The sequence below is a fragment of the Zingiber officinale genome, chromosome 1A (genome assembly GCF_018446385.1).
Source record: "Zingiber officinale cultivar Zhangliang chromosome 1A, Zo_v1.1, whole genome shotgun sequence".
Classification (NCBI taxonomy): Eukaryota; Viridiplantae; Streptophyta; class Magnoliopsida; order Zingiberales; family Zingiberaceae; genus Zingiber; species Zingiber officinale.
The window spans coordinates 190,458,786-190,483,808 of NC_055987.1; the positions used below are offsets into that span (position 1 = coordinate 190,458,786).

At 40.3% G+C, this 25,023-nt stretch overlaps 2 protein-coding genes across 4 annotated transcripts in view; one reads left to right on the forward strand and one right to left on the reverse strand.

The window, feature by feature from the left end:
• LOC122038828 (disease resistance protein RPP13-like) overlaps window positions 1-21,058 on the forward strand; it is a 43,433-nt gene extending 22,375 nt beyond the window's left edge. Inside the window, exon 3 of the mRNA XM_042598779.1 lies at window positions 18,838-21,058. Coding sequence (XP_042454713.1) covers window positions 18,838-21,028 — 2,191 coding nt within the window. The 3' untranslated portion in view covers window positions 21,029-21,058. The remainder of the gene's footprint in view (window positions 1-18,837) is intronic.
• Window positions 21,059-21,068: 10 nt separating this feature from the next.
• On the reverse strand, window positions 21,069-23,411 carry LOC122038829. Of its 3 annotated transcripts, none has more exons than XM_042598782.1 (4): window positions 23,103-23,411; window positions 22,167-22,237; window positions 21,730-22,072; window positions 21,069-21,648 (listed from the first exon to the last, which is right to left on the reverse strand). In XM_042598782.1, exons 1-4 carry the CDS (start codon window positions 23,154-23,156, stop codon window positions 21,487-21,489), a joined length of 630 nt encoding a protein of 209 aa, XP_042454716.1. In that variant the 5' UTR covers window positions 23,157-23,411; the 3' UTR covers window positions 21,069-21,486. The 3 variants fall into 3 exon arrangements, with proteins under 3 accessions (XP_042454716.1, XP_042454715.1, XP_042454714.1); XM_042598781.1 differs by having other exon boundaries at window positions 22,788-23,411; XM_042598780.1 differs by having other exon boundaries at window positions 22,743-23,411.
• Between the last annotated feature and the right edge of the window lie 1,612 nt (window positions 23,412-25,023).

The following is a 25,023-nucleotide window of genomic DNA, read 5'->3' on the forward strand; positions in this document are numbered from 1 at the left end:
GATAGAGGGGGTGAATATCGATTTAAAAAAATAGCAAGAGTGCGCAGCGGAAAACAAAAAGAGAGAACACAGCTAACATAGTGATTTATTTGGTTCGGAGCCTGTGTCGACTCCTACTCCAAGGCCCGCACACAAGGGTGCTTTCGTTGGACAATTACTAATAATTCGAAATCAGAGTTACAATGAAAGTACAAGAAATATTAGTAAAGAAAATGCCGACAATTATGAAAACTAAGACAGGAAGAAATAAAACTTGTCGGTGAGCTTTTGGCAGCGTCGCAAGAGCATTGAAGATATGATCGTTAATTGTTGTTAAAGCTCCGCCTTTGACCCTCCTTATATAGGAGGCTCGGGGTGCCTGGAACCTTCAGGGAGCCCTGGTGGTGACGTAGCCGAGCCAACCAGTGAGCTCCACTTGCCTCAGTGACGTTGGGGATAAAAGTTCGCCTCCGGGCGCTTGGGTACCTCCCGGGCGCCCGGACCATGTTTTTCAGCAGACTCCTTCCTGCAAAAAAAATGTTAGTCCGAGGCACTCATATATCCTGCAAAACATATTATTAGCACAGTTTATAATTCAATAGAAAGAGTATGACTTAGATTTGGTCTTTCCGAGACCGGAATCTAGTCACAATCTCAACTTAGAGTTCCGAAATGGTTCTAAGTCGGATCGGCGCCTAAGTTTCCTTCCCGGGAACATGTCCTCACAGTCACTCCTGTTAGGACCAAAAGTAGCTAGAGGGGGGGTGAATAGCTCGTCGCGTGCTCGTCGCTCGGCGTTGCTTGTTTCTTCAAGGATATGCAGCAGAAAATAACAGAAACAATCACACACGCTAACATGGTTGGTTTACTTGGTATCCACCTCACAAGATGTGACTAATCCAAAGATCCACACCAACGCACACACCCTCCACTAGTAAAAACTCTCCTTTATGGTAACTACCAAGGGCGGAGAAGCCCTACAAGACTTAATACAAGAAGAGAGGGAAAGGATACAAGAAATACAAGCTTATAAGCTTACAATGAGTACAAAACCCTAGCCCTAGCTTCTCTTCTTGGCTTTGATTCGCCTCTTGACTTGGAGAGCCTCCAAGATCCTTCAAGAACTGGCGATTTGAGCTTTGTGAGTGCTATGGAGGAGCTGACGAGAGAGCTGAAATGAATCGGTGAAGATATACTGAAGGAATCGCACGCCAACAGCTATAAACGACGCCAACGGTCGAATCCCAATCGATTGGATTGCTCCCAATCGATCGGGGAGGCTTTGGATCGATCCATGGATCGATCCAGAGCGCCTCTGTGCTCTGGAAACATGCCTGGATCGATCCACGGATCGATCCAGCGCTTATCGCGCGAAGCAGCAGCGTCCCAATCGATCCACTGATCGATTGGGACCTCTGGATCGATCCACGGATCGATCCAGAGGGGTTCTGTTCGCGGGGACTCACCGGATCGATCGGCGGATCGATTCAAATCTTCTGGATCGATCCACTGATCGATCCAGATCTGCTGGATCGATCCACGGATCAATCCAAAGCTGCTGGATCAATCCACGGATCAATCAAAACCTGCTGGATCAATCCACGGATCAATCCAAACCTGCTGGATCAATCCACGGATCAATCCAAACCTTGGTTTTTGCCCAAAACCAAGTCCAAAGCCCCCTAAACCAACATCTAGTCAACCATGACTTGTTGGTACATAAGACCTAGCATCCGGTCACCCTTGACCAGCTAGAACTCTCTCACCAAGTGTCTGGTCAATCCCTTTGACCCACTTGGACTTTTCTCTTCTTGCCAAGTATCCGGTCAGTCCCTCTGACCTACTTGGACTTTTCTTTCTCGTGCCAAGTATCCGGTCAATCCCTTTGACCTACTTGGACTCTCACCAGATGTCTGGTCAACCTTGACCCATCTGGATTTCTCTTGCCTGGCTTCACTCACCAGGACTTTTCCAATTGCCTAGCTTCACTCACTAGGTCTTTCATTCTGCCTGGCTTTACTCACCAGGACTTTCCTTCTGCCTGGCTTCACTCACCAGGACTTCTCAGTCAAGTATCCGGTCAACCTTGACCTACTTGACTCTTCTTCAATCAGTATCTTATTGTCAAACATCTAAACCCAAACCAAGACTCAGCTTGGTTAACCAGGTCAACCTTGACCTGAGGGATGTTGCGCCAACAATCTCCCCCTTTTTGATGTTTGACAATACCACAATAACACTTACAATCCCACATGTAAGTTAGGCTAATCCCATAGCCTCATTCTTCATGCCACTAGGTAATGAAAGCATAAGTTAAGCTCTTCATTCTCCCCCTAAGAGGGCAAACTCCTTCTTAGGTAATGAAAGCCTAACTTATCCCCTTTCATAAGTCCTTTCATTCTCCCCCTATTGGCACACATCAAACCATCTTTGAGCACACATCAACCCGTGCCTCAATTTTGGGCACTCTTCAACAAATGCCCCATTGTTGAAAACTCTCCCCCTGAAGAGTTGCTCATCGTTGTTCACAACTTCACTCGTTGTGACCAACATGATAATGAAGGTCCCATACCCTTCATTAACCTTAACCCTACATTCTCCTCCAATGTAGGCAAATGCCCATCCTTGAGCATTATTCACTTGAAGCCACTTTAACAATGAGGATATCCACTCCCCATTAAAGTTCAAATGCTCAACCTTGAGCATGTTCTTAACGGAAGGTTGACCACCTTCCAAGGTTCATGAAAAATAATTTTCATGTCTTTAAAGAGTCCCTCCCCCTAAAGACATGGTGGTGACTTCTGTCATTGCACCAACAATGACTTGGAATCTCCAAAACTTTAGGAAACCCAATTTTAGAAGTTTTGAGGTTCAAATATTCAAAATTTGAAACAAAGCTCAACCTAAACTTCAACTTAGCCTTCCTTAACCAATCCATCCTTGTTTTCCACACGAAAACGCTCTTTGTATGTATACAAATGTATTTTAGGGGTTTGGAATGGTTACCTAGACTCAAAGAGGTTCAAAGATGCTGAAATCAGGCCTTCCCAGCCAAAATCAGCAACTTGGATCGATTGGAGTTGGGTTCCAATCGATCGAACCTATCTGAATCGATCCACTGATCGATTCAGACTTCCTGGATCGATCGGCTGATCGATCCAGCGAGCTTCTGCTCGCGGGAGACTAGCCTCTGAATCGATCCATGGATCGATTCAGGCACTCCAATCGATCCATGGATCGATCGGAGCTCTGATAGTTGCTGAATTTCCAAATCAGCCAACTTCAGAAACCCCTAGAAAATTCTACAAAAATCCAAAAATCATGAAATTTTGTGTAGGCATTATTTAGGGCATATACTATCAAGGAAAAATAGTTTTCTATGAAAATACATCATATTTTCAAAGATTGACACAAACTTGAGAACTTGCAAAAACTTTAGTGTTTTCTTCAAGTTTGTGTCTAACTATTCAATGGTGATTACTATCAAAAGATAGCCTTCACCAAGGTTTTCCAAAATTATTTTGAAAACAATTTCAAAACCAATATCCCATCACATTCCTTGGGCTTAATGCACATGACTTGTACATTAGCTTTCCCAATGATGGGAAAACACATAACTATGTGTTTTGATGAACCTAGAAACTCAAAAGAATGCACTAAATCAACATCTTGAGCTTTGTTCATCATCCTAACATCTCACTTGTATCTAATGTGCACTAAAAACACATACAAGTCACCTTATAGTCTTTGTGAGATGTAGATTTTGGTTTTGCCCTAATCTAGGGATCATGCATATCTATCTAGGCATTTTTAGAGATATTAGACATCCACCTAGGATGTCACTTGTTAATAAGTGTTGTTAAATACCATTTGTCCTTAATTACAAGGAATTAAACTAATGCATGATAATGTTATGGCATACATCAAAATAAAATAACTTTCAAAAGAAAGATTCCTATAACTACATGATGCATGAATGTCATGACATGGTATTTTTGGATTTTTCATAATAAAACATGAATGCAAAAATAGACATGATGTCATGGCATATGATGGGCAAATAATCATGGCAAGATTTAGCATAAATAAAATATACCTAGATTACCTATCTAAGTATCCTTAACCACTTAGCTAAATCACAAAGTATAACCCTAGATCGCCCAATTTCCTTAAGAAAATGTCAAAACCCAACTTGACATTTCTTTAATCTCTTGAATTAATTATGCCAATTAGAAATTTAAAATATTTCTCAAGTGTTGGCATATTCCATTTTCCCTCAAGAGTGAGCACCTTTAAATTAAGGCCCGGATCGCCTTAAATTTCCTAAGAACATACCAAAATCCCAACTTGGTAGTTCTTATGGTTTTCCCAATTTGTGCCATTTTAAGATAAAATCAATTTTTCCACCAATAGGCACATTTTACTCTTTCAAGGAGTAAACACTAGGTCCGTTTCATTTTCAAAAGTTAACAAAAACCTTGAAAATGCTCCTTGAGTGTCAATTTCCTCAAAGTTGGGTTAACTACCCTTCTAATCGGAGTTGACACTCTCTAACCCATCTATGGGGTAGAGAAAACGCTCCTAGGAACCCAACACCTATTGGTGCTCCTTGGATGCTCTAGGTATTCACTAAGGATAACTTCCCTAGATACCTTCCTAGTGACCTTGTTTGACTTCTTAGAAGCCTTGGTCACATTTTCTAGGTCAACTCTAGGGATAGCCTCCCTTGTGACCTTGTTAGTGACTTTCTTAGACTTCTTAGAAGTCTTAGTCACATTAATTGTAAAAATACTCTTAGGGATGACCTCCCTAGTATTTTTGACTTGACCACTAGACCTAGGGTTTGTTCCATAACTATATGGAACTCTATGGTAAGAGGGCACATCCTTCTTAGCCTTTGGTTTGTATCCCAAACCTCTATGGCCATTGGATGACTTTGATTTTCCTAGCCCTAGGTATTGCTCATTTTGCCCTTTTAGGATATCTTCCATCCTTTTTAGGGTCTTTTCCATTTTATCAAGTCTTGACCTCAAGACTTTATTTTCTATCATTAAATCCTTAGTGTTTGGTTCATGAGCATTTTTGTTTCTAGGCTTGTATCTAAAATCCTTAGAGTTATTGCCTAGATTTTTACCTACATTCCTAACCTTAGGTGTAGTTTTGGCATGTAGGGCCACATGCTTTTCCTTAAAGCCCTCATGCTTTCTATTCTTATGGTAAATTGCATTAAAATGATAAAACTTAGAACTATCATGCTTTTTACCATAATTTAAAGGAGTAGGCTCAATGAAGGTTACCTTTCTTTTTACCTTGGAGGCTCCCTCTTGACTAGTGCCTCCTTGAGCTTTGACCATCTTCTTCCCCTTGGGGCATTGACTACGGTAATGCCCCTTTTGACTGCAAGAGAAGCATATAATATGCTCCTTGCTCTTCTTTGTGTTGGGGATGGTCTCCTTGGGCTTCACCTTGCCTTTTTGTGTCACTTGGCCCTTCTTCTTGGCCAATTTAAGGCACTTGCTCTTGTAGTGCCCATGTTCCCTACATTCAAAACATATAATATGATTTTTATTATTAATTGAAATATTTATACCTTTGCTTGTAGGGGTGGCATCTTTTCCTTTGGATCCGGAGGTAGAAGCTTCCTCTTGATCAGACCTTGATTCTCCTCCATTTGATTTTTCTTGACTTGTGGAGGTAGAATCTTCTTCCTCCTCTTCGTCTCTTGACCCGGATGTAGAAGCTTCTCCTTCTTCTTGATCCGGCGTCACCAAGGATTGCTCCCCCTCAACCCTAGAGGTGGAGGCTTCATCATCTTGAATATGAAACAAGGAGTATGCTCTCTCCTTGTTCTCTTCGTTGCATTCCCTTGAGGATGAAGCTTCTTGGATTTCCTTTTCTTCGGAGGTTGAGCATCTCTCAACCTCGGAGTCCTCCTCTTGGTCTTGCCCCAAAGAGTCACCCTCTCTCGATTCTTCATGATCTTGTACAGCGGAGGGGATCTCTTCATGAAGCTTGGCCAATTTGCTCCATAACTCCTTTGCATCTTCAAATTTTCCAATTTTGCAAAGGATGGTGCTTGGCAGTAAATTGACCAAAAGCTTGGTCACTTTGTCATTTGCCTCGCACCTCTGGACTTGCTCCGAGCTCCATCTGCTTTTCTTTAGAAGCTTGCCCTTGGAGTTTGTTGGAGCTTCGAAGCCTTCCATTAGAGCAAACCATTGCTCTATCTCCATCATAAGAAAGTTTTCGATTCTTGATCTCCAAGAATCGAAGCTTGCCGATGTGTATGGTGGAGCCACCCTTGTGTCAAACCCAAGTCCATCTTGGAATTGCATCTTGAAGTTGAGCTCGATAAAATCTTGAACTTGAAGAATTTGCTCCAACTTCTTCACTCTGTAGCTTTTCTTGTTGAGCTTGACCCTTCCGGCGATGATTCCGGTGAAGAGCAACCTCGCTCTGATACCACTTGTTAGGACCAAAAGTAGCTAGAGGGGGGGGTGAATAGCTCGTCGCGTGCTCGTCGCTCGGCGTTGCTTGTTTCTTCAAGGATATGCAGCGGAAAATAACAGAAACAATCACACACGCTAACACGGTTGGTTTACTTGGTATCCACCTCACAAGAGGTGACTAATCCAAGGATCCACACCAACGCACACACCCTCCACTAGTAAAAACTCTCCTTTATGGTAACTACCAAGGGCGGAGAAGCCCTACAAGACTTAATACAAGAAGAGAGGGAAAGGATACAAGAAATACAAGCTTACAAGCTTACAATGAGTACAAAACCCTAGCCCTAGCTTCTCTTCTTGGCTTTGATTCGCCTCTTGACTTGGAGAGCCTCCAAGATCCTTCAAGAACTGGCGATTTGAGCTTTGTGAGTGCTGTGGAGGAGCTGACGAGAGAGCTGGAATGAATCGGTGAAGATCTGCTGAAGGAATCGCACGCCAACAGCTATAAACGACGCCAACGGTCGAATCCCAATCGATTGGATTGCTCCCAATCGATCGGGGAGGCTTTGGATCGATCCAGAGCGCCTCTGTGCTCTGGAAATATGCCTGGATCGATCCACGGATCGATCCAGCGCTTATCGCGCGAAGCAGCAGCGTCCCAATCGATCCACTGATCGATTAGGACTTCTGGATCGATCCACGGATCGATCCAGAGGGGTTCTGTTCGCGGGGACTCACCGGATCGATCGGCGGATCGATTCAAATCTTCTGGATCGATCCACTGATCGATCCAGATCTGCTGGATCGATCCACGGATCAATCCAAAGCTGCTGGATCAATCCACGGATCAATCCAAACCTTCTGGATCAATCCACGGATCAATCCAAACCTTGGTTTTTGCCCAAAACCAAGTCCAAAGCCCCCTAAACCAACATCTAGTCAACCATGACTTGTTGGTACATAAGACCTAGCATCCGGTCACCCTTGACCAGCAAGGACTCTCTCACCAAGTGTCTGGTCAATCCCTTTGACCCACTTGGACTTTTCTCTTCTTGCCAAGTATCCGGTCAGTCCCTCTGACCTACTTGGACTTTTCTTTCTCGTGCCAAGTATCCGGTCAATCCCTTTGACCTACTTGGAGATGTCTGGTCAACCTTGACCCATCTGGATTTCTCTTGCCTGGCTTCACTCACCAGGACTTTTCCAATTGCCTAGCTTCACTCACTAGGTCTTTCATTCTGCCTGGCTTCACTCACCAGGACTTTCCTTCTGCCTGGCTTCACTCACCAGGACTTCCCAGTCAAGTATCCGGTCAACCTTGACCTACTTGACTCTTCTTCAATCAGTATCTTATTGTCAAACATCTAAACCCAAACCAAGACTCAGCTTGGTTAACCAGGTCAACCTTGACCTGAGGGATGTTGCGCCAACAACTCCCCTCCAGTGACTTACCTTTACATACCTGTCAGACGTCCGGTCAGTCCTTCGACCAGTCTGGACTTCGCGCCAGCTATCCGGTCAACCCGTCGACCTAGATGGACTTCGTGCCAAACGTCCGGTCAGCCCGTCGACCCATTTGGACTTCGTGTCAGCTATCCGGTCGACCCGTTGACCTAGATGGGCTTCGTGCTAGACATCCGGTCAGCCCGTCGACCTGTCTGGGCTTCTCCTGCACACTCAGTCAGAGTGTTAGATTAACAACAAAACTAACTTAACCTATTTTGTCATTCATCAAAACCTGGGTTAGACCATTAGTGCTGGCCGCACCAACACCTTATCTTCCTGACCTACTAAAATGAACTCATAGAATTGGTCCATATAGATCTCCTCATCCAAACTTTCATTAAAGAAAGCGGTCTAAACATCCATCTAGTGTAACTCTAGATTTAAACTTGTGGCAATCGCTAAAAGTAACGGATCGAAGTAAACTTGACTACTGGGAAGAAAGTCTCCTTGTAGTCAATGCCCTTTGTTTGTGTGTAACCCTTGGCTACATGATGAGTTTTATATCTCTCGATCAATCCATTGGTTTTCCTCTTAATTTTGAGAACCCACTTGTTCCTAATAACCTTTCTACCCTCAGGTAAGTTAACTAAGTCTCAAACCTTGTTGACTTTTATTGATTCCATTTCTTCTTGCATACCCATTCACCATTGGTCTTTTTCAAAACCCTCAGGATCCTCTCTAAAGGTCCTCGGTTCATCATCATCTTCTGGAGTCACAATGAGAATCTCATTCTCAATCGGGAAGTGATGATGAAGTATATTTCCCTGACCAATCCTACGAGGAGAGAGAGTCTCCCCACCTTTAGATGGACCACTCCCACTAGGATCAAGATCCATAATCAGGTCTTGAATCCTACTACTAGGCTCGACTGTACCACTAGGCTCATCGATCTCATAGAAAGTATAGTCTCGATCGATTTCTCCTCTCTTAGGAAAATCATTCTCGGGAAACATTGCATCATAAGACTCAATCTCAGTTATTATATCGTCTGTATGTTCTCCTAGGAACGCATATCCTTTGGAGTGTTTATAGTATCTAATGAAGATACACTTCTTTCTTTATAGACCAACTTGTCATACTTGTGTGAGGAATTTCTAACATACACAGCACAACCCCATGGCCTAAGATGACTAAGAATAGGCTGCCTCCCTATCCAAAGTTCATATGAAGTGCTAACCATGAACTTTGTTGGAACACGATTAAGGACATAGATTATAGTCAATAACACATCCCCCAATGAGAGATTAGTAAATTGACTCGCGCCATCATGGACCTTACCATCTCCAATAGGCTCATATTCTTTCTCTCAGCGACTTCATTCTGCTGAGGAGTAGCAGAAATAGTCAGCTGTCTTATAATACCTTTTTCAAAACAAAGCTCTTTAAACTGTTCAGACAGATACTCGCACCAACGGTTGATTCTGAGAGTTTTTACTCTCATGTCTAACTGATTTTCTAACTTACTAATAAACCTTCTAAAGCACTCTAGTGCCTCAGACTTGTGTGAGATCAGGTAAACATAACCAAAATGTGTGAAATCGTCTATAAACATAATAAAATACATAGCTCCATTTCAAGCTCTCCCATTCATGGGTCCACAAATGGTAGAATGAACTAACTACAATGGAGTCTCAGCCCTCATTGTTTTTTCAAATGGTTTTCTTGTAGTTTTACCTTCTAGACAAAACTCACATAAGGATAAATGTAGGATATAACTCATGAAAAGAAATCAAGTTCAGTGCATATAGTCCCTTATAGACTAAACCAGAACATATTAAAGTACTGTCATATGAGATGGAAACATTAGCATTTCCCATCACAACACAATATCCTAACTAGTCTACACTCTGGACAAAAACTAGACTCCGCCTTATTTCTAGAGCATATAACATGTCTTACAACACAATATCCTAACTGGTCTGCACTATGGACAAAAACTATACTCCACCTTATTTTTAGAGCATATAACATGTCATGGAGAAACAAGACTTGATTATTTTACAGCAATAGCTTGCAAGTGACAATCCCTCTCACCTCTACAAATGCCCCATTTTCCACATACGGTCTTCTTGCATGTGGGTTTAAATGGCAAAATTTTATATATGCACTCCTATCACGAGCTACATGGTCTGTGTCTCCCGAGTCTACAATCCATAAAGGAGATGAATTAGTGAATATCACACTAGATGACGCATAACTCATACCATGTAAAGAAGAAGAATATACCTTTTGTTCACTACACTCACATGTGAAATGCCCTGGCTTACCACATATGTAGCATCGAACACTGCTCTTTACGAGCTCTTTAGGACACATATCCAAACTCAGACCTGTTGGTCCCTTTGGAGGCCGGCAAGAGGGGAGGGGTGAATTACCTTGAAAAAATAAATCAACCTTTCTCGACTTATAACTAAATTAAGAATACTTGTAATTAAAAAATAACGAGACTAATTAAATAGGGAATAGACACAAAGGAGTTACTTGGTTTGCAATCAGAAGATTGTTAATCCAAGGATAATGAAGCACACTATCTGAATATCTCTTCGGGTGGAGTAGCCTCTTACAGCATTAACAACACACAAAGAGAAATAGAGCAAACAGAAATGGATTACAAGTTGTTGTTCTTCTTCTTGGACCAAGGCTATATTTATAGCCTTGGTCGGGGATCCTGGAAGGATTCTAAGCGCCTGGGAGGGGATAAAACTTTATCCCTTCTCGCATAGATCGTGTTCACTGTGATTTGGATAATCATCCAAGTCCGGGCGCCCGGAAGGGTTCTGGGCACCCCGGACTGGTCCGAGCGCCCGGAATGGTTCCGAGCGTCCGGACCAAGAAAATCAACAGAATTGACTTTTTCAGTCTGAGACCTCTGCTCTGGTTCAGCTCACCTCGGTCTGGGTCTTCCGCTTCGGCTCCACTTGCTTGGGTGATCTCGGCCATCCGGAAAAGGGCTCACCCAAACCCAAGTTCCGACCTTCTCCTCAAGCAGCATTCCTCCCCGGTTTCTCGTCCTTCGAACGTAGCATACGTTCTTCTCGTCCACCGATGTACTCTTCCGCGGTGCCTCATCCCTCGAACGCACCGAGCCTGTCGACTCTCTCCCCGTGCTATCCTTCTCGCTAGCCGCGTCTTCCGCTCAACTTCCTGTGCTCCTAAGCTCCTGCACACTTAGACACAAGGGTTAAACCAAACAGGACCTAACTTAACTTGTTTGATCACATCAAAACACCTTGGGGTTCCAATAATCTCCCCCTTTTTTATGTGAGCAATCCAAGTTAAGTTAGGGTACACAAATGCAATGTAAAAATAATTAATTTTACAAATAAGTGCAAAAAGATTTTTTAGTTTAAATATTGGATTATACCATTATACCATATCTCCCCCTAGACTTAATATACTTCGTTAATTTTACAAATAAGTGCAAAAAGATTTTTCAATTTAAATATTGGATTATACCATTATACCATACCTCCCCTAGACTTAATATCCTTCTCCCACTTTGATCACATAAAAAATTAGGGTGTCTTAACAAGTCTCAGGTTAACTTTAACATTTTAAAAAAATTTGCAATTACTTAAAAAATTTAAGTGATAAAATTTTCAAGCAGACAAAATTTCTAATTAAGAAAATTTCTAAGTAAGAACAATTTAATTTTCTAAGTTAAAAATAAAATTTTGTGCAATGGAATAAATAACTTAAAAAAAAGTTTCAATATTTTTAATAGAAATAATTTAAATATTGGATTTTTTCTAAGTGAAAATATTTTTAGAAGAAGTTTCAATAAGTGTTAAACCATTGACAAATATTAAAAGTAATTAATTATTTTATGCTTATCAGTTTGTCAATTAATTATTTTAATTCAGAAATCGACTTCCAGGTTGTGGCGAGGCACTAGGCCTTCTTGGTTATTGGATCATTAACCACTTCTAGACAAAGCCTTTTAATGAATTCAAATATTCAATTTTTTACCTCAAAGCCCTAAGTCTTAATTATTCTTTTAATTTAAACATATTTTTAGAATTCAATAGAGATTTCTTCCTACAGGGTTAATTAGGTATTTTCTAGGTATATAAGCATTTGATATTTTTTTATCTGACTTTTGTAAAACTTATAGTACCAGTTTAATCCTCTATAGTTTCTAAAAGCAGAAGTATTTGAATAATCAGAATTTTTAAGTTTTCTATTTCTTCTTTTAATTTATCATTTTCAAGTCTTACTTTATCAAAATCTTCTATCAGACATGATTTTGCTAAAATTCTTTTTATTTATAAATTTTTATTTTTTTAATTTATTATTTTTACTTTTAAATTTATACATAAACTTTGTCATAGACTTAATACCATAATAAAACTGATCAGGAGCTAAGAGGCATACCTCACTTACCATATCAGACTTGAAGCCTGACTCTTCCCCCGCTTCGCCATGCATTCATTTGAAGTCGCTCCCCCTTCATCGATGCTGGCTTCTGATGTACTTTGTCCTTCATAGCTCGTCATCAGTGCTAGTCCGACATATTCTTGTATTTCGGATTCAGATGATGAACTGTCGTCCCAAGTAGCTTTCAGATTCTTGTGCTTCTTGGGTATCTTGATTTTGTCCTTCTTGAGTTCTGGGCAATCTTCTTTTAAGTGTTCTTCCTTTTGACACTGGTATCGACAAACCCTTCTTCTATTTCTTGGATTTTTCTTATTCTGAATTTCTTTAAATTTATTATATCTAAAGAATTTTTTGAAATTCCTTAACATATAAGCTTCTTGATCTTCTTCTGAGTCTGACTCGGGTGCATCCTTCTTGGTTACAGTTAGTGTCATAATCTGGCTTGATTCTTTTGTTGTCCCTGCACATTTGGTTTCATGTAATTCAAGAGTAGAAAAGAGCTCCTCTAGGGTACTTACCTCCAGGTCCTTCGAGATGTAGTAGGCGTCGATTATTGAAGTCCAATTTGGAGTCCTGGGAAAGGCGTTGAGCGCGTAGGGTATCGTGTCCCGATTGGTTACCATTTCTCCGAGGTTTTCGAGTCCGGTGATTAGTTCTTTTATCTTTGTGTATAGATCAGCTACCGTCTCACCTTTTTCAAGACGGATATTTGTCAGTTTGTTACGAAGTATATCTCTCCTTGCAAGTTTGGCTTCGGATGTGCCTTCGTGGAGTTATAGGAATTTTTCCCAGAGTTCTTTGGTCGACGAGTAGCTTCCGATGCGGTTGACTTGTTGAGGCGGCAGCACGCTCAGCAAATGATATTTCGCCCGGTTATTTGCTACGGAATCGTTTTGCTCTGATACCACTTGTTGGTCCGGCCATTGGTTGTTTTGCTTCGGAAGGCGGTTAGTCCTTCTGAAGTGTCCTCGCTCTGATACCACTTGTTGGTCCCTTTGGAGGCCGGCAAGAGAGGAGGGGTGAATTACCCTGAAAAAATAAATCAACCTTTCTCGACTTATAACTAAATTAAGAATACTTGTAATTAAAAAATAACGAGACTAATTAAACAGGAAATAGACACAAAGGAGTTACTTGGTTTGTAATCAGAAGATTGCTAATCCAAGGATAATGAAGCGTACTATCTGAAGATCTCCTTAAGGGTGGAGTAGCCTCTTACAGCGTTAACTAGCACACAAAGAGAAATAGAACAAACAGAAATGGATTACAAGTTGTTGTTGTGCTTTTTGGACCAAGACTATATTTATAGCCTTGGTCGGGGCGCTTGGAAGAGTTTCAGGCGCCTGGAAGGGAATAAAACATTATCCCTTCTCGCATAGATCGTGTTGACCGTACTCTGGATAATCATCCAGGTCCGGGCCCCCGGAAGGGTTCCAGGCACCCGGAATGGTTCTGGTCTCCCGGACCAAGAAAGTCAACAGAATTGACTTTTTCAGTCTGGGACCTCTGCTCCGATTCAGCTCGCCTCGGTCCGAGTCTTCCGCTCCAGCTCCGCTTGCTTGGGTGATCTCGGCCATCCGGAAAAGGGCTCACCCGAACCCAAGTTCCGGTCTTCTCCTCAAGCAGCCTTCCTCCCCGAGTTCTCGTCCCTCAAACATCACGTACGTTCTTCTCATCCATCGGTATACTCTTCCATGGTACCTCGTCCCTTGGATGCACCGAGCCCGTCGGCTCTCTCCCCATGTCGTCCTTCTCGCTAGTTGCGTCTTTTGCTCGACTTCCTGTGCTCCTAAGCTCCTGCACACTCAGACACAAGGGTTAAACCAAACAAGATCTAACTTAACTTGTTTGATCACATCAAAGCACCTTGGGGTTCCAACAAGACATTCACCTTTAGTGATTGGAGTATCAATGGGATTATTATCACTCATCCCAAAGCACTCGAGAATTTTCTTAATCTAAGTCTTTTGTAAAAGAGCCAACACTCTTCTCAAACGATCCCTTTGAATCTTTACTTCAAGGATGAACTCAGCTTCACCCATGTCTTTCATGTCGAAACTAGATGACAACCATCTTTTAATAGTTATAAGATACTCAATGTTGTTCCCAGCTAACATTATGTCATCCATATATAATAACAGAATCATAAAAGAGTCATCTAACTTTTTTAAATACACACAATGATCCTCCTTGACAATTGTAAAATCATAAGATATTGCCTCTTCATGAAAACTTAGGTACCACCACCTGGATGATTGCTTTAGGCCATATATCCAACTTTAAAGTTGACAAACCTTATCTTCCTGACCTACTAAAATGAACTCAGAGAATTGTTCCATATAGATCTCCTCATCCAAATTTCCATTAAGGAAAGCGGTCTAAACATCCATCTGGGTGTAACTCTAGATTTAAACTTGTGATAATCGCTAAAAGTAACGGATCGATGTAAACTTGACTACTGGGGAGAAAGTCTCCTTATAGTCAATGCCCTTTGTTTGTGTGTAACTCTTGGCTACATGATGAGTTTTAGATCTCTCGATCGATCCATCGGCTTTCCTCTTAATTTTGAGAACCCACTTGTTCCTAATGGTCTTTCTACCCTCAGGTAAGTTAACTAAGTCTTAGACCTTGTTGACTTTTATTGATTCCATTTCTTCTTGCATACCCATTAATCATTGGTCTTTTTCAAAACCCTCGAGATCCTCTCTAAAGGTCCTCGGTTCATCATCATCTTCTAGAGTCACAATAAGAATCTCATTCTCAATCGGGAAATGATGACGAAGTATATTTCCCTGACCAGTCCTACGAGGAGAGAGAGCCTCCCCACCTTTAGATGGGTCACTCCCACTAGGATCAAGATCCATAATCAGGTCTTGAATCCTACTACTAGCTTAACTGTACCACTAGGCTAATCGATCTCATAGAAGGTATAGTCTCGATCGATTTCTCCTCTCTTAGGAAAATCATTCTCGGGAAACATTGCATCATAAGATTCAATCTCAGTTATTATATCGTCCGTATGTTCTCCTAGGAACACATATCCTTTGGAGTGTTTATAGTATCTAATGAAGATACACTTCTTTCCTTATAGACCTAACTTGTTATACTTGTGTGAGGAATTTCTAACATACACAACACAACCCCATGTCCTAAGATGACTAAGAATAGGTTGCCTCCCTATCCAAAGTTCATATGAAGTGCTAACCATGAACTTTGTTGGAACACGATTAAGGGCATAGATTATAGTCAATAACACATCCCCCAATGAGAGATTAGTAAATTGACTCGCGCCATCATGGACCTTACCATCTCCAATAGGCTCATATTCTTTCTCTCAGCGACTTCATTCTGCTGAGGAGTAGCAGAAATAGTCAGCTGTCTTATAATACCTTTTTCAAAACAAAGCTCTTTAAACTGTTCAGACAGATACTCGCGCCAACGGTTGATTCTGAGAGTTTTTACTCTCATGTCTAGCTGATTTTCTAACTTACTAATAAACCTTCTAAAGCACTCTAGTGCCTCAGACTTGTGTGAGATCAGGTAAACATAACCAAAACGTGTGAAATCGTCTATAAACATAATAAAATACATAGCTCCATTTCGAGCTCTCACATTCATGGGTCCACAAATGTCAGAATGAACTAACTGTAATGGAGTCTCATCCCTCATTGCTTTTCCAAATGGTTTTCTTGTAGTTTTACCTTCTAGACAAAACTCACATAAGGATAGATGTAGGATAGAACTCATGAAAATAAATCAAATTCAGTGCATATAGCCCCTCATAGACTAAATCGGAACATATTAAAGTATTGTCATATGAGATGGAAACATTAACATTTCCCATTACAACACATTATCCTAATTGGTCTACACTATGGATAGAAACTAGACTTCACCTTATTTCTAGAGCATATAATATGTCATGGTGATACAAGACTTGATTATTTTACAGCAACAGCTTGCAAGTGACAATCCCTCTCACCTCTACAAATGCCCTATTTTCCACATACAGTCTTCTTGCATGTCAGCTTAAATGGAAAAATTCCATATATGCACTCCTATCACGAGCTACATGGTATGTGGCTCCTGAGTCTACAATCCATAAAGGAGATGAGTTAGTGAATATCACACTAGATGATGCATAACTCATACCATGTAAAGAAGAAGAATATACCTTTTGCTCACTACACTCACATGTGAAATGCCCTGGCTTACCATATACGTAGCATCGGACACTGCTCTTTACGAGCTCCTTTTTCTTGCCTTTCTGTCCCTGTCCTTTTTTGTTGGACTTTACAAATGGTTTCTTCTTGCCACAACTTTTGGTCTTCTTCTCATGCTTGTGCCACTTGCACTTTGTACCTCGAGAGCCCTTACTCGACTCTACAAAGTGAGCATAACCTGAAGCAGACCTGGTCACCTCCTGACACTCTTCCTCAAGCTCATAATGCCTACTCACATCCATAAAAGTACGGATACTTTCAGTATGTGTGAGATAGGTCTTAACAATATCCTAGGAGTCAGGCAAGGACTGATTACTCCTAATACTTAAAGCTCATTTGACATAAGCTCCCCCCATATTCTTTAGAGAGACAATCATGCTCAACATATGCATTAAATGTTGCTTCATAGTATGATCAAACCTCTTCTTATGAGTTATGAACTTATAATTCCGGATCCTAAGCTTAGGAGATAACGGAGTACCATAATACTATTTAAGATAATGCCAGCCCGTCACAATAATAGGATACTGCTCATAAATCAGGATTAGTTCATCGTGCATACTACTAAGGAGAATTACACTAGCTTGGTCATCCTTCTTTTTCCAAGTATGATATACCTCCTGATCTTGTCTTGCCTGTGTTGTGGTACCTTCTCCGAGGTCCACCATCTCATTCTTAAGAACCTCCCTGAGTTCCTGTTCCTAAAAAACAAACTGAACCTTCTGGTGTCAAATTTCATAGTTGTCACCATCCATCTTGTCTCCCTTTACGAGATTCAGTATGACATTATTTGTTGTAATCATATCTCTGTTACACATAATAAAGAGACGTTAGTGACATTTGATGCTTAATATCTCATCTTTGTGCACCCTACAAATTATCTTAATTCAAATGACCCGAATACAAATTTCAAGACGAGAGTATGAGTCAACAAACGTCATACACCACAATTTGAAATTGCCTCTCACCATTCGGATTAAGATGTTGTACACAAGTGGTCACTTTATACTCTCACGGCTAATCTACATATCACCATGAGTTCACACACTACCAAACATCGACAATGTTATGTCACACGTCTCAGAGTTAGAACTCTTTGTTTTACCCCGAGACACTCGATTTAAGCCAAGGTCATGTGGTTGTCTCCCACTCTAAGCCATAAACTGAGTGTAATTCGGACAAGTGCCAAGCAATGCATGTACTGCACAGCACTTCGTGCTAAGCACCTCTACATGCCTAGCACTGCGGACCTTTGCTCCCAAAAACCGCACTCATGTGTCGAGAACCTAAGCACTGCAGTTCTTCCTGAGTTCTTCCCGACTACCGTGTTGAGAGCACGGTTGAGAAGTTTTGCGTGTGTCTTAACATGTGTACCGAGCATTTCTTCTCAGGCTTCCTGAGCATCTCTACGTGCCCGGACATCCTGAGAAAACTCTGTGCGTGTGATTTGTAGTCGGGTTTGTATGTTTCTCACTTGTAAATTCGTTGATCACTTGGTCAATGAAGTGCATCAAACCAACCTTGCTCTGATACCAATATTGGATATTGATAAAAGTAAAATACATAATTTACTTCTATTTTGTGGAAATCAAATCTTGTACCTTGGTTGGTGATGCACCAATCTTCAGTACTGTAAACCTTCAGAATTATTGTGAACTCTAGTCAAGGATTGCTCGAAGTCGAGATGATAGTCACGTATCTCGAACTATCAACATTATGTCACAACGCTTTAACTCTTAACCTGGTGATGTGTGATAATAGCCTTCTTTTGTTTTTCTCAACATGATAGAAACTATAACTCTCTTCTTTCTTAGACTCTCTTCCCTTTTCTTTCTTTTCTCTCTCACTTATACTTCACACAATAAGTATGAATTTATAGGATAAGATAAAAATATGAATCCATTAGGGGTTACTAACATTCACTTATGTTAATGGAGTCATATATATTAATAGAGTCATGAGATGGAGTTATTAACATTAATTTATGTTAGTGGAGTTATGTGATGAGGTTACTAACATTCACTTATGTTAATGATGTCATGAGATGGAGTTACTAATATTTACTTATGTGGTGGAGTTATGAGATGAAGTTACTAATATTCATTAGTGGAGTAATGAGATAACCCCATTATCCCATTTAAATATCTCATAATGCACCTAAGTTACTAATATGTATGAATGCCTCATAATAAACATAAATTACTAACAAGAACAAGAACTTGGTGAAGGCATCTCTTACTCAAGATCGCATGAATTTTGACATCAAGAGAGAGTATACGCTAATAATTGAAATTACATCTACAGATTTGAACTAGAAGAAGATATTGTCGGTTTTGACGAAGATATGAAAGACATCAAAAGGCAACTGATTGACATGAGTTCAACAGATCGCGTTGTCCTTTCGGTTGTTGGTACCGGTGGTTTGGGCAAAACAACGCTGGCTAATAAGATCTACAGGAGTGCAGATGTCAAAAACTATTTCCAGTGCAAGGCATGGGTGTCCGTGTCACAGAAGTATGCGGTTAAAGAACTCTTGTGCAGCATTGCGAAGCAAGTGTTCGACTTTAAGGATGGACAAGAAAAAGCTATGGAAGAACTAGAGATGAAGGAAAAGTTGTCGGAGCATTTGAGCAACAGAAGGTATCTAGTCGTGATCGATGATATTTGGGAGGTGGCAGCTTGGAACGCCATTAAAGCAGCTTTACCAAAGGAATCGAGAGGATCCAGAGTGTTGCTGACCACGCGCAAGATGAAGGTTGCAAACGTTGCAGATGTTCCTCCACACGAACTGAAATTTTGGAATGTCGAAGAGAGCTGGAATTTGTTCTGCAGGAAAGCTTTCCGCACAGCATGCTGCCCACCAGAGTTTGAGCGATTCAAGGAAGATATCTTTAAAAAAACTAAAGGGCTGCCTCTTGCCATTGTGGTACTCGGAGGAGTTTTGAGAGGTACAAGTCAAGCTAGTGACTGGAGGAAAAAGATGGAACATATTTCTCGTGAATTCAGAGAAGGAGAAGACCAAATCCTAAGAATATTAGCTCTCAGTTACCATGATCTTCCGCATCATTTGAAGCCTTGCTTCCTCTATTTTGCAGCCTTTCCTGAGGACTATAGCATCTGGGCAGAGAGGATAATACATTTATGGATCGCTGAGGGTTTCATACAAACGAATGACAAAGTGGATCAAACAATGGAGGACCTCGCGGAGGCATATTTGAAGGATTTGACCGACAGGTCCATGCTACAAATAGAAAGGGGTCGGATGTATTATAGCCACCAAGTTCGCATTCATGATCTTCTTCTTGATCTAGCACGTCATGAAGCTCGTGAGCTTAACTTCTTCAGGTCCATTGATGACATAGGTGACGATCCAAGATCTTTACGGCGTCTCAGTGTCACTGAAAATGTCAACGACCATATCTCATTGAACTGTTCTACCACTAAACTACGGTCACTTGTAACTTGTCGGAATGAAGGTTTTAAGAGAATGCTGGCAGTTGCCATCCCTGGAGCGAAGTTCCTCAGGGTCTTGGATTTGCAGGAACTACCCATTGAACACTTACCAAAGGAGATTGGGGACTTGATCCTGTTAAGGTATCTAAATTTGGAACGTTCAAAATTGAAGGAGCTGCCTTCATCTATTGGAAACCTCATCCATTTGCAGACTTTCAATATATTCGGTACTAAGATTCAACATTTGCCGGATGCATTTTGGAAAATCCGAACACTGAGACATGTATTCCTCACTGAAGAGAATAAGAGCATGCCTAAAGCGGCATACTACTGCTCGGAAGACATTCGGACACTTGAGAATATTTCAATTGGTCCATGGGTATGTGATGGTGCACTGGAGAAGCTGAGAAATCTTCGAGCATTGTATTTGAAAAGCATTTCAAGCTCTGACGAGGATGCTTTAGCCAATGCAGTCCAGAATCTTTTCAGACTCGAGAAATTGGGATTGGTTGGAGAATCGTTGCCGATGAGCGTCCTAACTTCATCTTCCTACCATCATATTCAATTTCTGTATTTGTGGGGGCCATTGGTAAGGCCTGCAAGGATTCACATAGAGGCAGAAAATTCCAGGATATTTTCCAACCTGATCTCTCTCTTTATTAGTGAAACAAGGTTGGAAAAGGATGAAGATATTGCAATGCTCGCATCTCTCGCAAACCTTGAGATTCTTCGATTGCGTTTTCGTGCATTTGTAGGAAGAGTTTTGGTGTTTCCAAAGGGAGGATTTCCTAGTCTCCAAGAGATGGAACTGTTTGATTTGAGCACCATGGAGCAGTGGGAAGTGGGAGAGGGAGCAATGCCTTTCCTTCGGGAACTAAGACTGTGGAACTGCATACATATGAGAATGCTACCAGAGGGACTTGTAAGATTGACTGAGCTCAATCAAATTGACATAAGAGGAATGAAAATGATAGAGAGAAGGTCAACAAGGATACTGGAGAAGATTATCACAAGATCAAGCATATTCCTTGCATTGAAATAAATTGAATGAAGGAAAGTCTTGCAAGAAGCTGGAGGTACATTTTTATACTATGCATTATGTTAAATTCTCAATTTCGAAACAATTAATTCTGATTTTGAATAATGTAAGTTTGTTTAATGTTTTATCTGTCATTCTTGGGCCGAGGTAAGCCAAGATATCTATCACTTGCTCAGTGACATCGTGTGTCAGAAGATAATTCATTTATAAATCAAACTGAAAAAATTCAAATGGAAACTACCATTTAGATTAAAGATAGGCAAACTCGCTTCTTCGCGAGATATCTTTAGATGAACATGGACGAACCATATAGTGACAGTAAAACATATGTCCTCTCCATCTCATCTTGCATAGTTGCATGAGCTAATGGCAACTGAGAAAAGTTCTATTTTATGTCGACTCTTGCAAATTAAATGTACAGAAGACACACCTTTGTCATCCACAAAATTCACATCAAGACTTCAAGCCTTCAACACCAGTGGGTCTCGCCATGAGAGTTTTCTCTTACCAGTCTTCTTTGAGTTGTTTCCAAGATCTCTACAAATCGCTAACATATCATTAGAGCCTCCTCCAATCATAGGCACTCTATTGAGTCTGTCCATTTGCATGTGATACTGCTCCAACTGAAATTAATAACTGAATTAATATTGCAGGTCGACAAAAGATGAAACTGTATTATAAGGTGTTGGGTACGGTCACTATACCTTAAACGATACTTCATTCGCACCTAGAGTTGCAGGAGTGCTAGCATTTGCAGCTTCCATTGTCATCATGTTTTGAGGGGGTACTTCCTTTGGGATGAACAAACCCGATGGTGCAACACAGAGAGATTTGGTTGGCTTTTTCTGAGGCATCTTTTTAAACTGATACCGAGATGCATTTACATGCAAATTGTCCATACTGTAGTTACTTGTACGTGCAGCTTCAAATACTTTGGGTTTCTTTTCTGTAGGAGGTTTGATCACTGGAGTTGTAGTTGATGGTTCCTTCAATCTAACTAGCTGATACGGGTTTGCAAATAAGGTCTCAAGTCTTCTTCTCAAAAATCTAGGATGTAACATTCAAAACAGGCAATTATCTTTATGAAACCGATAAAAAAGATTCAAATGCGGACGATTCATGTCGAAACAAAACGTAATACCTGACTTCAGCCAAGAGTTTACGTTTCCTTAGTCTTGCCTCCAGCAATCTCCTCTTCTTTTCTTCAGTTTCCTGCAAATGAAAGCTGTTCAGAATCCTGATAAATTGTTGAATGGGCAATAGGAGTATATATTGGACGCGAACACAAAACGGTTCGAGGATTTAGCACATTTTCATCTAGTGGCATAAAATTTACAATGCAAAAGCATTGATTTTCATATTAATACAGAGATATTTGAAGATGCAGAAACATAAAGATATCAATCTGAGACTCTGACCAAGATATCTCACTAATCCGTGTGATATGACAAATTCCACAAAATATATCGATCAAACTGTTAGAAAGAAATACATAAGATCACACCTTGGATCGAATAGAAACCAATACATTTCAGGAGAACGAAGGCAAATTATATGGATTGATTCACTGCAAACGGGAAAAGATATCAAGGTAACAATTTCGAGGCGGCGCAGATATGAAAAATCCCTATTTTGTACTTAGTTGACGCAGGATTCGCGAAACCCTAAAATCAAAAGTGACTCGAAACGAAACAAAGTTTAAGAGAACACGTCTCAACTCAAGAAACTCCGTATAATCTTGCGAGAGCGATTGGAATCTAACTCTTTTCCTAGCATCATCTCTATAAGGGGCGCACGAAGGGGATGGCGAGGGCTCCTCGGCAACCCTCCTCGTCTCCTTCACCGTCATCCTGACCTCCACCCACAGGACCAAGAAAAAAGGAAACAATTGCCCCTACGGGCTGGATCAGCTGGTTAGGTGCCTGCAGCTTGCCAAGAAAAAAAGAAACAAGCAGCAAAGAAGAAGGAATTGAATTGATTGGCAAAGAAGAGGCGATAAAGACGAGAAAGGTAGAAATAGAGATGGGAGGATGGGGAAGGAAGAGCGGTTGGGGAGAAAAGGGGATTGTTTCTAGACCTTCTCGGCTTGCATTGACCAGGACAGAATCAGAAAGAGAGCACCACCCGCCATCCTGCGATGTTTCTCCTTTGATGGAGGAGTAGGATTCGATTTGCTCGATTCTTTCCATGCTTGACTCTTTCTCCTCCTCTAATCCCTCAGCTTGCCACCTCCGGATTCTAATATTGTTCCCCTTCTTCGATCAAACTTCATTTTTTTTTCCCTTTTTATTCCGATTGTTTCGTGGGCGGTTGGTCGGTTGCAGATCTTCTCGCCATTGCGCGGCGCGGCGCGGCGCGGCGCGGCAGGACGCAGCAGGATGAACTCGGTGCCATCGAATCGCCCTAAAATAACGAATAAAAATTTATGTGAATTCCTAAAATAAAATAAAAAGTTTGAAAAAATATATAATTTCTATATTAAGACCCATCATGTGCAATTGTGTGTATAATAACCATATTTAGTAAATAATAGTTAATATAATCACAATTTACTAATGCTGTGATAATTATCAAAGTGCATACTAATATATTTAACTTTTCTATTCTACCTCTCCTGGCAGCCGAATGCAAACTCAACATTTCTTTTCATCATTCTCTCTTCACTCTCTATCTTTGTCCATTCATGGAAAGTAAATCTCTTTCTCCTTCTCTCACCTATCAATTTATTCAACTATAATTCATTTTTTCAAAACACTATACTACTCAAAATTAATAATAGATGAAATATTTAAACTCCTTACAATATAAAAAATTCATAAGATTTAAAATAGGTGCAAATAAAACTCTCTAGGTCAAACGATGAATTTTGACTAAAACTCATTGATTGATTTAAAGAACTGTAATTACACTCATTTTAGGTCCTATGAATTTCTGAGGTTGTAAAAAGCTCAAATATGTTATTTATTATTTATTTCGGCTTCTCTGGACGTGTTTACGTGTTATTAAAAGAATCAGCTGAAATTTCAAATTAAGCCTGATATGAGTTCATATCAGGCCCAACATGGGTCTGATAAGTCGATTTCGGTCGAAATATATTAATTGATGTAAAGAGCTCCGATTGTATCTATTTCAGATCTTGTAAATTTTTGAGGTTACAAGGAGTCCAAATATACTTTCTATTATTTATTTTGACTTTTTCGAAAGTGTTAAAATGTTATTAAAAGAATCAGTTGACATCTCACATTAGACCAGAAAAGCCAAAATAAATAATGGAGGACATATTTAGACTCCTTACAACCTTAAAAATCTATAGGACCTGAAATTGGTATAATCAAAACTCTCTAGGTCAATTAATGGATTTCGATCGAAATCGGTTGAAATTTCACATTGAGCCTGATATGAATTTATATTATGCCCGATGGCAGCCTAATATGAGTTTAAAAGGTCAAGCTCAAGAAGTAACATAGAATAGATATCAAGGTAAAATAACTACTACTCAATCAATGCAAATAATAGAATCATATACTAAAGTCAATGATCTAAAAAAGACAAGTAAGAACTACCCACCTCAAATATGACTCGTGCCAAAATAATTTTCACGTGAAATGCTCGTCTCGAATCAAAGTCCTACAGTCACATAATGTACAGAACTAATCATATATGCAACATCTAGCTAAACTAAATCTCAAACTAATTAGAGAAAACTCTAAGCAAAATAATTAACCTCGATTAATCAATTGCATTGATTGAATTAATTTCAATCCAACATTATCAACTCTTTAATTGAACCATGTAACCATTCATTACTAATATGTCAACTCATCATGAATCCAGCATACCTAATTGATCTGATAACACGATTAAATCATCATTTATCAAGAATCATATTTTTATTAATCTCTTATTGATTCTCAATATTAAATACTGCTCCTATGGAATTAATCCAACCCAATTAATTTACCTTTCATGTTAACATGCTTCAATTATCCAATCAAGTC